Source organism: Berghia stephanieae, chromosome 4 (genome assembly GCF_034508935.2).
Source record: "Berghia stephanieae isolate SIO BIC M18660-M18661 chromosome 4, UCSD_Bste_1.3, whole genome shotgun sequence".
Classification (NCBI taxonomy): domain Eukaryota; kingdom Metazoa; phylum Mollusca; class Gastropoda; order Nudibranchia; family Aeolidiidae; genus Berghia; species Berghia stephanieae.
Genome location: NC_088363.1, coordinates 74,420,806 through 74,433,494, shown reverse-complemented (window position 1 = coordinate 74,433,494; position 12,689 = coordinate 74,420,806). Strand labels below are relative to the sequence as shown.

Below are 12,689 nucleotides of genomic sequence, written 5' to 3'. Positions count from 1 at the left end.
TCAATGTCTTTCACGCATTCAAGCTTTTTTTTCGATACAGTGTCCATTGTGGTAAAAGGATTGGTCGCCATTTTGAAGAAATCTATGCTTCAATCAAGGGACTAAACCGTGTAAAATGTCAAAAAATTAACTCCCTTAGTCTAACCGCATACTCTCAATAGAACGGTGAATATATATATTTGTGTGTGTTTGTGTATATGTGTGTCTATCTGAATGTCGGTTACCTAGGTATTATGTTATGCTATTGTGTGATTGAAGCTCTATAGTGGTCCAAAAGCTGGCCTCTCAAATAATGGCAAATGCCCGCCATTCTATTCTAAAATAAAATAATTAGTCTTTCAGTTTCTGGATTGTTTGATACATTCATTAAATTAATTATTCTATTATCTTGGTGCTGGGCAGCATAAATTATTGTGATTTGCATAAACACCACCATGACAAGATAACTTTTACAATCAGTGATGCCATTAATATCATGTTATCAACAATGGATGACATTGTTTCCCATAGCACTATTGTTGCATGAATGACAGCTAACAAAATCTGGATGTTGTAGAGTTACTAAAGATTGTGGATTAGATTCAAGATTATTTGTCACAAAATTCTAGTATATATTAAATCCAGATTTATTATTAAGAAATTATAAAGATTCGTGTCAATGATTTATATTACCAGCATGAAAAATAAACCAATTATTAACATCTTAAACTGAATTGGTTTACTTTAGTATTTTGTGAATAATGTGTTTTGATTTTGATAACCTTTTGTACTTGAGTATATTTGTGTGTGTGTGTGTGTGTGTGTGTGTGTGTGTGTGTGTGTGTGTGTGCGCGCACGCTCGTTTTTTGCATATGTGTATGTGTGTGTGTGTGTGTTCATAAGTTTATTGTAAAGCTCTGCATAGTAACTAAAAGTGGATGCCTAGGCCCTATAGAAATATTATTATGTTTATAATTGCTGTTAATTGACATGGGAATGGTTATCATGTGTCAAATTTTTCATTCTTGTCTTTTAATTTAAAAAAAAAAGGCTTTGATCTGGGAAGTTCTGATGACTCCTGTGCAGATTTTGAAGATGACAGTTCCAGTCCTGAAGGTCAAATGCCAAAGTCGAGGAAACACGAGGCAGCATCAGAGGAGGGAGACGAATACACCACGTCATGGGAAGACATGAGCAAACTGGACCCAAACCTTCTCCTGTACAAAGCCAGTGGGGCCAGGAATTTACCAGTCATGGTGGAGGCCTTGTCTAATCGAGCAGATCCAAACTGGGTCAACTTGGAGGAAGAGGGCAAGACAGCCATCATGAAAGCTGTCCAGACGGTAAATTGATTTGTTTCTTTGTTTGCTTTTTATGTCTCTTTATTTATCTGGTTTTTTTTAAAAACTTGCATAGAGATGGGGGTATCACACAATGAATATTATATATTATAGTTGAGACTTATTTTCTGTACTGTACCTGTTAAGTTAAACTTTCTTTCATTCAAAATTATCATGAAATGATAACCTCTTGCTCAACAGGATTTTCTATTCCTTCCCTCCTCCAAACATTCTCAATTATCCTTCCCTCCTCCAAACATCCTCAATTATCCTTCCCTCCTCCAAACATCCTCAATTATCCTTCCCTCCTCCAAACATTCTCAATTATTTTCAACCTGTCTTTTCCAGATTTTACGAAACTTATTTTTATTTTCTGTTTCTTGTCTTTGACTTAAAAAAAAAAAAAATGAAATATTATTAGGAAATTGTATTTACAACAGTGAAACTAAAAAATAAATGAATAAGTGTTATATAATATAAACGATACAATACATTTTGAATGCAAATGATGAATGTTGTGATCTTATAAATGTTATCATTGTTAATGAAAGAGTGTAGAGGTATGTCTGTTAACATTATTTATAGTTATATAGTCAAATATATCATCTTTCACAGACCCTTTTATAAGACATATTTATTCAACTATTCAACTCTCATACAAACCGTTAAACAGTATATTTTCATGGATTCAGCATAATTTTTGTACTTCATTAATCTTCATTTATTCCCCAAACAGCCATTCAATATTTAATTTCCTTACCAGTTACAAATCTCGGTGTCCTTTTGATATTCTTCCCAACCCACAACTAGTTCTCATTCACACCTGAGTTGAGTGAGGAAATGATTGTAAGATGCTTTACTCAAGGATTCAATGATTCAGAATTTTGTAATAATTGTCACTCTCCTGGTCACTGACCATGCTTAATACTGCTTGACTTTGTTTCAAGATAAAAAACACTGAACGGCGTTGGCTCTATTAGGTGAAAACATGAATGCCAATGTTATATAATAATATATTACTGGAATGTGCTTATAATTTTCTCTTCTTTTTTTTTCTCTGACTCAACATATATCAGGGGTCTCTGGCTGCCTGTGAGTTTTTGATGTTAAACAACAGCAAGTTGGACCGGAAGGACAAGTATGGAAGAACGCCTCTCCACCATGCCACTATCTATGGTCACACTGGGTAAGGGGGATATTTCAAAGGAATTAAAGTTTGATTCCAACACCTTTTTCTACCGAAATTAAGTCATTTAAAAGGCAGCATATTTGTTTTAAAGTCTATGCAATAGGAGTATGCAGGCCAAATAGCGGTTTAAACATCCAAGGGTTTTAAAGGAGATGCTAATTTTTTTAATGGAAAGTCAGTCAACATGTCAGTATGTGGACCAGAGCCTTGGGTAGCTTTGTGGTTTGGGAATTACGACAATAGATATGTGACCCATATGTCACATATATATTCAACTGCCACTTTGTGCAGAGTAAAGTTTAGTCTTCAGAACAGGCATTTTACTCACATTTTCTCGCCATAATACATGCCTTATCTTACATAGCAAGTGTTGCTGTTGGCTTGGGACCAATTGTCAAGGGATATGAGCACATCTTGTATATATATATTGTGCAATGATAAATTTCATATTTTTTTTAAAAGTCCAATAATCCAAGTGTCATTTGTGTGATTGGAATCCAACCTGTCAACCCAAAGGCAAGGGCCTTGCTGCTTTGATTTACAGAGAATTTATATTATGCAGACTGTAGAACTTTATATTGCACATGGACATGATGAAGTCTATCAATAGAAGATTGTCTTATTCTTAAGATAGATTTATTTACATCTTTCAAATTTCAAAACCACCACTACTCTTTGGTTTCTTCTTTTCATTCACAATCTGCGTCGGGATTATCTAAATATTTCACTCATAACTAAATATAGTACTGATTCAGAGATCCTGAGGAAGTCTTATCACCATAATTTCAATTCTATTTTTAGAATACTGTTAACGATGCATGAATTGTGATTGCCAAGAGATTTAATCTTTTTTTCTGAACAATATAAGAATATTATTGAACAACAATTACTTTATTGAAAGAAACTTTTATTCTGAATTATATGTTTATTGGCTTGAAATGCAATTGATGATTCCTTGACATTGTTGTTTGTGTCTTGCAGGCAAGTGTGTCAGTTTCTGAAAAGGAAAGCTGATCAAAATGCCAAAGATAACCAAGGAAAGGTAAAGTTTGTGCAAAGAGATCAGAATTTGAAAAAGTATTAATTAAGATATGTCGAATAGACGAAATTGGTTAATAATATTTCTCTGATTAATTTTGTCATGTTGAAATAATGGATTTAATATTACTTTTTTTTTTATTGTAAACTTTATTATCATCATCATCATTGTCATCTTTGTTATCATAATCAACATTAATGTCATTGCCAATGTTAGTAATTAGATTTGTATGATAGAACTATTCAAAGACAATCTGCTAAATTTTTTTTTTTTTTTCATTATATCACCAGACCCCTCTCACTATTGCCATCGACAATGCCCATGCTGACATTGTCACCCTGTAAGTATTTACTTTATTTTGAATTGGATTGTGATTTTCTCTGCCTTGTATTGTACAATAAATTGTGAATTTTGCTACTTTGATGATCAGTCTAATATTTGTGGTAACATTTCTAAAAAAAAAATTTAAAAAAAAAGATTGAGCTTTTATATAGGGCAATATCCACTTAACGTGCTCAAAGCGCTTTACAAGGGGTCCCTGGTCAACAGCAACATTTAACATGTAGGACGAGACATGACGCCTGTTAGGCGATATTACAATTTTTCGGACAAAGACAACGCTGTTAACGGCCAGGTACTCATTTTACACCTTAGTACGGTGAGAGAATGTGAGTAAAGAGTCTTTTCCAAGGACTCAACTATGCGTCGAGCGAGGCTCGAACCCAGGACCTTCCGATCCGAAAGCGAGTGTCATACCACTAGACCACTAGCCGCACATAGCATGGTCTTTAAAAAAAAATTCTGAGGCGCTGTAATCACTTCATTAAAAACCTGTATGTTTAAAACTTATTGGAAATAAATTATTGGTCATCCAAAACATGTTATCAAGAAATTATGTATTGAGATATTGAGGATTATTGCCCCTAGAATATTTCTTTGGGCCTACCATTTTATTGTAATTAAATCTTTAATTTTATATCAATTAAAGCAAACTATTTTGTCAATTGATACTTTAAATAAATTTAAAGTTTCAATTTAAGTTCAAGTTGAAGTCCATAAGATGCAAAGGGCACACTGTGATATCATCGCATATCGTATTCACATCAATTTTATCTATCACACCAGTTGGCAATGGAAATCTTAAAAAGTGGGGGGGGGGGGGAGGGAGGGGAGTGGGATAATGCCGTAAGTAGTTTTGGAAAAAAAAACTTCCATTATTTCAAAGCATTTGTGATAGGTTTATGTACCACTGATTTATACTTGATGGATAAAATTATTGATGCATTTACATTAGAAACAGACTTTGTGTTTATAACTTTTTATGTCAAAGAAAAAACCTGTTTTTCTGTTGCACATTATTGCTCTGCATCATTTTATATACCTAATGATAGAATGTTTTTTAAAAAGCGACAAAAGCCAGTTATTAAAGATGGTCGTCCATATTAAAGAATAATTTAAATGCTTTATTGTTCAGATTACGCCTGGCCAACCTCAATGATGAAATGAAAGAGGCTGATGGTTACTCATATAATCCAGGTCAGTCATCTTATTATATATTTGGCAAATTGGATTTTTTTGTTATAGTAAGGTTCCAAAACCACTGGACCAATGGTTTTTTCATGGTGTTTACAATTGACATGAAGACGGTTTGTGTGATTCTGAGAATGATTAGACAGCGTGATGGATTTATTGAAAAATAACATTTGTTTCGGTAAATACCATCAAAAACAGATGCCATCATCTTTAGCACGTGTTGTGTGTCAACCTTCTGGTTAGCCTGCATGACAATGAGGTGGGAGTACTTGCAATGAATCGATACCAGTAAGAAGTTCCTCTCATTTCTTTGAATACCATCAATTTCTTAAAATTTATATCAACCATTTTCCGCTCTTAAAATTGGGCAAGAATTCTACGATAAGTGAGCTAAATATATTATAAGATATTAAATGCAGAAAATATCTCCCCGTGCCCAAATAAAAAGCTCTGTGGAGTTCTCTTACAAAGCCAAAAAATGTATTGTCTATATAGACAATATGAATTGAGCTAATATTTAATTTAACACTTGAATCATAAATTTTTAGATGATTGAATTATCATCACGTTCATTGAACAGACACTGTTTCATGGAATGAACAACTGGGCTTGTTATTTTTATAAAAGATAAAAGTTATTTCTTTTATCCATTTCCAATTTTATTTTAATACAATTTCTTTTCTTTTTTCTCTATTATTTATTATTTTTCTATTTCATACACTTGATCATTCCTATATGACAATTTATATTTGAGGGATAAGAACCACTATCATTTGTTGTAAATAAAGCACCCCATGATTTATAGCAAGGTGACTTGCTCAAGGCGACATAATGTGTAGGATGAGACATGGATGTGGTGCTTCCAGGTTACAAAGTATCGAGACCTATATCTGGAGCATGAATTAAAAGTGGTGCTATTTTTTTCCAGCACAGCAGCTATAGAGAAAGAATAAGAAACATACATATTCCAAAAAAATACAAATGTTACTGCTTGAAGTTCAAAGAAATAATCGTCATCAATAAAAGGGAGTATAAGCTAATAGTAGAATTTAAATAACTAGGACAGATGATGTGGATGTTTCAAGTTTCTTATTTGTCAACAAAATACGATGAGGGGGACACTATATATGAATTAGAGATGATGAACAATGACAATGCCATCCTCTGCCATTGTCTTTAGTGTCTTATTCATTGTGTTTTTTTGACTTGGGGGAAACCCAAAACGTCCATCTTGTCTTTGTTTATTAAATGGAAGCTTCTATTCCCTTTTAATATTGTTATTTATATTCTGATCCACATTTTCGATTGACATTCTGAGAGAAAAAATAATTAATTACCTCAAAACTTATTGAATACGTAGAAATATGTGCTTAAACGTGTTGTCAATTATCTTTTTATGGTATTAGTTCCAGTCCTTCCCGGTCCTAGAATAGGACAAACTACAAACTGTACTTGGCATAAAACTGTATTTAAATGACTTAATGTCAGATTTTATAAGTGCTTTCAATTTTTTTTATAAGGATGAAAATATATTTGATATTTTTTATCTTTGTATTTGTTGGGTCAATAAATAATAATAAATCTTTCTTCTTACCATGACTAGGGGATGAAACATTTCAAGATGTATTCCGAGATTTCACAAACATGGCCTCCAACAACCCAGAGAAGCTGAAACGAAAATAGTGGCAAGCAAGATTACAGTCAATTCATTCCACCGCTGATTTATTTATTGTAAAGATAATACAAAAACAAAAAAAAAACAAGCACACCAAAAATAAATGAATGAATAAAGATAAATGTAAATTTAAAAAAATAATAACCAAAAGACGAGAATACAAAACCATTTGTCATTTCGTGACTTTTTCTGTGATCACATTTTTTGTTGTTTAATAATTTTTTTCCTTTTTAGTTCCAATAATATTTGGATTTTAAGGATAAAACCAATGTTTTTTTAATTGTGTGAAAATAGTAATGTACAAGAAAATAAAATTAGCATATTTAATAAGTATCATTTTGAAATACATGTTGAAAAAACGGGGGGATAAAGAGGAGCAAAGAACATTGTGTTAATGTTATAGAATACTATTTTGCTATATTTCTCTTTTTATAATGAAAACATCTTTTAAGGAAAAGAGAAGGCTTAAATTAGAATAAGTGAATAAAATAGTATTGTATATGTCTTGGGACCGGCGAATACATACATACATACATACATACATACATACATACATACATACATACATACATATCAAAATTGTTTATTTCAGGAAATATACATGATAATGTAACAAGGGTAACATATTCATTGACATAATACCATTTCCTAAAATAATGTACAATGTATAGAGCTGGAGTATTAATTTGAACAGTGAAGTTTCAGACTCTGCCACAGAATGTCCCAGAGGTAATAATGATATTAGTGTTGATGACGATGATAATGATGACGATGATGACGATGATGACGATGAAGATGATGATGATGATGATGATGATGATGAAGACGATGATGATGACGATGATGATGATGATGAAGACGATGATGACAATAACAGTGGTGGCTATGGCGATGATGGAGACGACGACGATGAGAGTAACAACGGTAGCAATGATATTAATAATAATAACAACAACAATAATAATAAAAACAATAATAATAATAATAATAATAATAATAATAATAATAATAATAATAATAATAATAATAATAATAATAATAATAATAATAATAATAATAATAATAATAATAATCCCTATCACTATAATATTAATAATAATGTTGATAATTGTGGTGATGATAACAACAGTACTAATAATTACGATGATGATAATAATGACAACAACAATAATAATAATAATAATAATAATAATAATAATAATAATAATAATAATAATAATAATAATAATAATAATAATGATGATGATGATGATGATGATGATAATGATGATAATAATAATAATAATAATAATAATAATAATAATAATAATAATAATAATAATAATAATAATAAACAGTAATGAAAAATTAAATCGATTATTACAATCATATACAAATTGATATATTTGAAATATTTGACAAATAGATGGATACGTATAGATAGAGGGATATATAAATAGACAAATATCTATATTATTAAATATGTAGTGCTACTAATTATGATGAATTTTACATCTTTGTCTCCAAACTTTGTAAGAGCCAATGATGGCACTGTTGCTTATATATTTTGAAAGGACTTTTGCTTCTTTGCTTTTAATGCCCAGAATCTTTAAGCCATTCACAAATCTACCATGGACATAGCGAGGCTACCTACAGAAAGAACGATAACATCGGATTTATATCCAAGAGCATTTATTTCCATGCATAAAGGAAAGTACTTTTCAAATTTAGTTTGGAATGACTTGTTAATATGAGCATCAAATGGGACTGAAATTTCAACAATTTGGGCTGTTTTCATTTCTTTGTTGATTTTTAAAATGTCCGGTCGATTGCTGTTAGTATTAAATGAGGATTTGTCACTGTCGAAAAAACTTGGTCTGGTGAATGTGTCTTTGAAAATTTGAGTAGTGTCGTTTTTAGGTATTTTGTCAAAAATAATGTCAACAATTCTATTGTGTCGTTTTTGATATATTAATTTGAATTTTGTACATCCGTTTACAACGTGAGATACCGTATCTGACGGATGATTACAGATCTTGCAGCCTTTGGAGTACGACAATGGGTAATATGTATGAAGTAGACTGTCGCACTCGAGAAGCTGCAAGCGGCATTTTATAGCAAACGTTCTAATTTCGTCAGGGAATTTATGATTGAATATGAAACTGGAGGAGAGAGCGTGGTTTACCCAGTGGCTTCTCTAACAATTCTTCCTTGGGACGCCAGTTCATGGAAATGGGTAGCTATCTCATTCAGTCTCACACTTTTAAGGAAGTTTTGAAAACATTTTGGGGACTTAAAAGAACAACTGACGTCACTATCAGCCTGTACAGACATCACATAATCTTCATCTTTTATTAAGGAAACATTTTGGCGGATACACTTTTCAAAAAGATCCACCCAAAATGACTTTGGCCAATTAACTTTTGTGTTATTTTGAAGGCGTTTGCCGTTGTGACAAAAACCGGCAAAAGTGTTTTCTTCGTTTTCGTCTAATGAGGCGCGTAGAATTTTTCTTTTCGTTAGATGAAGGTTCAGGCTGTTTGTGGCTGTTATCTTCACACTGTCATCGTCACAATTGAGGATGGACAGGGCAAAGGATAGGTGTTTTGCATAATAAATTATTTTAGGGTTTGGTAACCCGAGACCACCTTTTGATCTTGGACAAAACATGAATGACCTTGTACTCGAATTATTTAAATGTAACCAATTTCTAACTTTGTTCACAATTATATTTTCAATTTCATTAAGGTCCTTTTCGGTAAACATGAGATTACAAAAATAAAACATTAGAATTGAAAAGCACATTGAACTCAAAAGACACAGTTTGGCTGAAGACGGCAGAGGGGAAACATCTAAAAGGTTCATATTGTTTCTAAATTTTTCGATTATCGTTTTTCGTTGATGTTCATCACTTTTGTTCATCACATACATACATACATACATACATACATACATACATACATACATACATACATACATACATACATACATACATACATACATACATACATACATACATACATACATACATACATACACACACACATACACACACTTACACGCACACACACACACATACATATCACATATTTTGTTGTTTAATAATTTTTTTCCTTTTTAGTTCCAATAATATTTGGATTTTAAGGATAAAACCAATGTTATTTTAATTGTGTGAAAATAGTAATGTACAAGAAAATAAAATTAGCATATTTAATAAGTATCATTTTGAAATACATGTTGAAAAAATGGGGGATAAAGAGGAGCAAAGAACATTGTGTTAATGTTATAGAATACTATTTTGCTATATTTCTCTTTTTATAATGAAAACATCTTTTAAGGAAAAGAGAAGGCTTAAATTAGAATAGGTGAATAAAATAGTATTGTACATGTCTTGGGACCGGCGAATACATACATACATACATACATACATACATACATACATACATACATACATACATACATACATACATACATACATACATACATACATACACACATACACACACACACACTTACACGCACACACACACACACATACATATCACAATCGCGTACAACTGTACTGATTGATCTAGCAAATGTTAAAATTAACTTAATTCAAGTTATATTACTATTACCTCACGGTTAAAGCATTATACTTAATGAAATTATTACTTGCAAAATTGTTAACAAATGTGTTAAATGAAGGACGTGTTTACTTTCAAAGTTATAGAACAGTAAGTTATTTATGAATTACTTTGCATATTAACTATTGGACATATGAGACATTTTGATACAATACGATTTTAATCGAAATGATACACTGCAGATAAAGTTGAAATGTAAAGGAAAAGAAAAAAGCAAATAAACACTTATCTTGCTCAGGATGTTGATTACTTCCATATACTTTTTAAAAATTTCTTTTTTTTCTTTTTTTTTTTTTTTTTAATATCATAAAAAATGTTTTCAAATGCATGCAAAACCCTTATAAGCTGTGATGATGATAACTATCAACTTTATAGAATTTACTTTATCATATAAGCAGTTTTAACACACCATATAATAGTAAAGCAGGACGTTTCATTTTTATTTTCCTTTTGATTATATCATGTATGGTTTATTTTATTATCTCACAACAATGAAGTTAGTTTGAAATAAGCTGATTACTCCTGCTATATCTTCTCATCTCAATCACAGGTGCTATTTTTATTTATTTTATTTTATCTTTTTCACATCCCAGCGTTTTCAATAAAAGTTCACTTTGATTAAAAGAAGTCTTATTTGTGAAGGCTTTCACAACAATTGATTGAAAAATAATGAAGTTTAATTTAAGCTCCAATTTAATAGACTAGAACAAATGAAGTTTGGGTACTGAATAAGATGATTCTTCTTGACATTAATTTCTATCATCTCACATTCATTGTAAGAATTCCATGTGGATGGGGTCTTTTGTCCTCTCATAGTATAGTGGGCAGAGAGTTCCCTTGCAGCAGCTTCTTTCTCCCTATCCAACTTGATTTCTGTCTGTGTCTTGGAATGAGATTAATTCATCTGTTCCCGCCATGGCTGGAGTACTTGTATGGGAGGGAAACTAATTTTTAGATGAGGTTTTTGTTTTGGGAGATGATATTTTTTTCCCTTTTTAATCATCTGTCTGTTCTGTTGTTATGTATTTTGTTTTGGATATTTAATTCATTGTAATTGAGTGATTCCTCATGGTGGGATCATGTACTTGTTTCTGGATGAGACTGTTAGGTGATTTCAAACTAAGGACATTGATAACTTGCTCTACGAATACACATGTCCCCTGCTTGAACCATTCCCCTTTGTCTTACTTTTTCTCCTGTGGTTTTGAATGTAAATCTAGAATTTTTTTAACACGGGTGCTGAATTGACCAAAATGTGTCGGAAGAGCTGTAAAACCTTAGAAATGATAATTTTATTAGAAATAATAATAAATAAATAATAAATGAAATGACCTAAGTCTAAGTGAATCATAAACGCAATAAAACCCGTAAAAACATAGACACGAAAAAAATAACCCATCTATTTCCTGTCCATAATGGCCATAATGTCCTTTTCGGCAATTAAATTGGAGCTTAAATTCAAATCCATTGGTTATTTTTTTTACTCTTTCAAGCTTTAAGTAGCACCACTTGCATGACAACAAATATTTAATTCTGTGTTTTGATAATCAGTCATATAATGAAACAAATTGAGTTCAGTCACTGATTTTGATATAGGAAGTTTTAAAGTTTTTTTGGTTACTACAATTCTCTTATATGCACTTGAGTGGGCAATCAAATAAATCTGTTCAATTTCCTTTCATATTAAACTTGACAATTAATGTTAACAATCACAGAGTTTGTTAAAGAAAGAATGAAATAGAAATAGTTTACAGCTTTTAACGTGTTAAAAATATGAATGTTAGGATGTATGCTGCCATTTTTATCTTTTATTTTGCAAGATCTCTTAAAAGTTCTGTCTCAATCAAAATAACTATCTCAGATATATAGCAGGTAAAATCAATCCTGATAACATGTTGATATGAAAAAGCCCTTTGCTCTGGTTAGCTTAATGTTATATTTACTGCTGTGCTATGCTTGCTGAAGTGAAACCACGCATTGTCTTTTTATATTAGGAATTGTAAATGTGTTTGTGTGTGTGTGTGTGTTCGAGAGATAGAGAGAGGGAGGGAGAGAGAGAGGAAATTTATGTTTTAATTGACTCTAAAATAGTTGTTTTCTCTATTTTTTTAAAATCCTTCTCTGCCTACATTTTGCAAACATCAAGCTGCATACAAGTGCCATAATTATTGTTGCAGTCTACGCTCTTTGGTCTCATCACAAGTCAAAGTGAATTCTAATTTGCCAGGATGAGAGTTGAACTGCAATGAGTATTGAACATGAATATGGAAGCTTCAAATTGTAACAAAATACCCATTACATAACATTTGGTTCTTAAAACAACTGTTTA

The 12,689-nt window shown here is 31.4% G+C and overlaps 1 protein-coding gene across 6 annotated transcripts in view; it reads left to right on the top strand.

Annotated features, from left to right (window-relative positions):
• LOC144971237 (arf-GAP with coiled-coil, ANK repeat and PH domain-containing protein 2-like) overlaps positions 1 to 6,859 on the top strand; it is a 67,792-nt gene extending 60,933 nt beyond the window's left edge. For all 6 annotated transcript variants that reach the window (XM_078911750.1, XM_078911754.1, XM_078911752.1 and 3 more), the window contains 6 exons: positions 1,030 to 1,322; positions 2,396 to 2,505; positions 3,490 to 3,550; positions 3,838 to 3,887; positions 5,022 to 5,083; positions 6,684 to 6,859. In XM_078911750.1, the coding sequence (XP_078767876.1) occupies positions 1,030 to 1,322; positions 2,396 to 2,505; positions 3,490 to 3,550; positions 3,838 to 3,887; positions 5,022 to 5,083; positions 6,684 to 6,763 (656 nt within the window). In that variant the 3' untranslated portion in view covers positions 6,764 to 6,859. The remainder of the gene's footprint in view (positions 1 to 1,029; positions 1,323 to 2,395; positions 2,506 to 3,489; positions 3,551 to 3,837; positions 3,888 to 5,021; positions 5,084 to 6,683) is intronic.
• Positions 6,860 to 12,689: the final 5,830 nt, after the last annotated feature.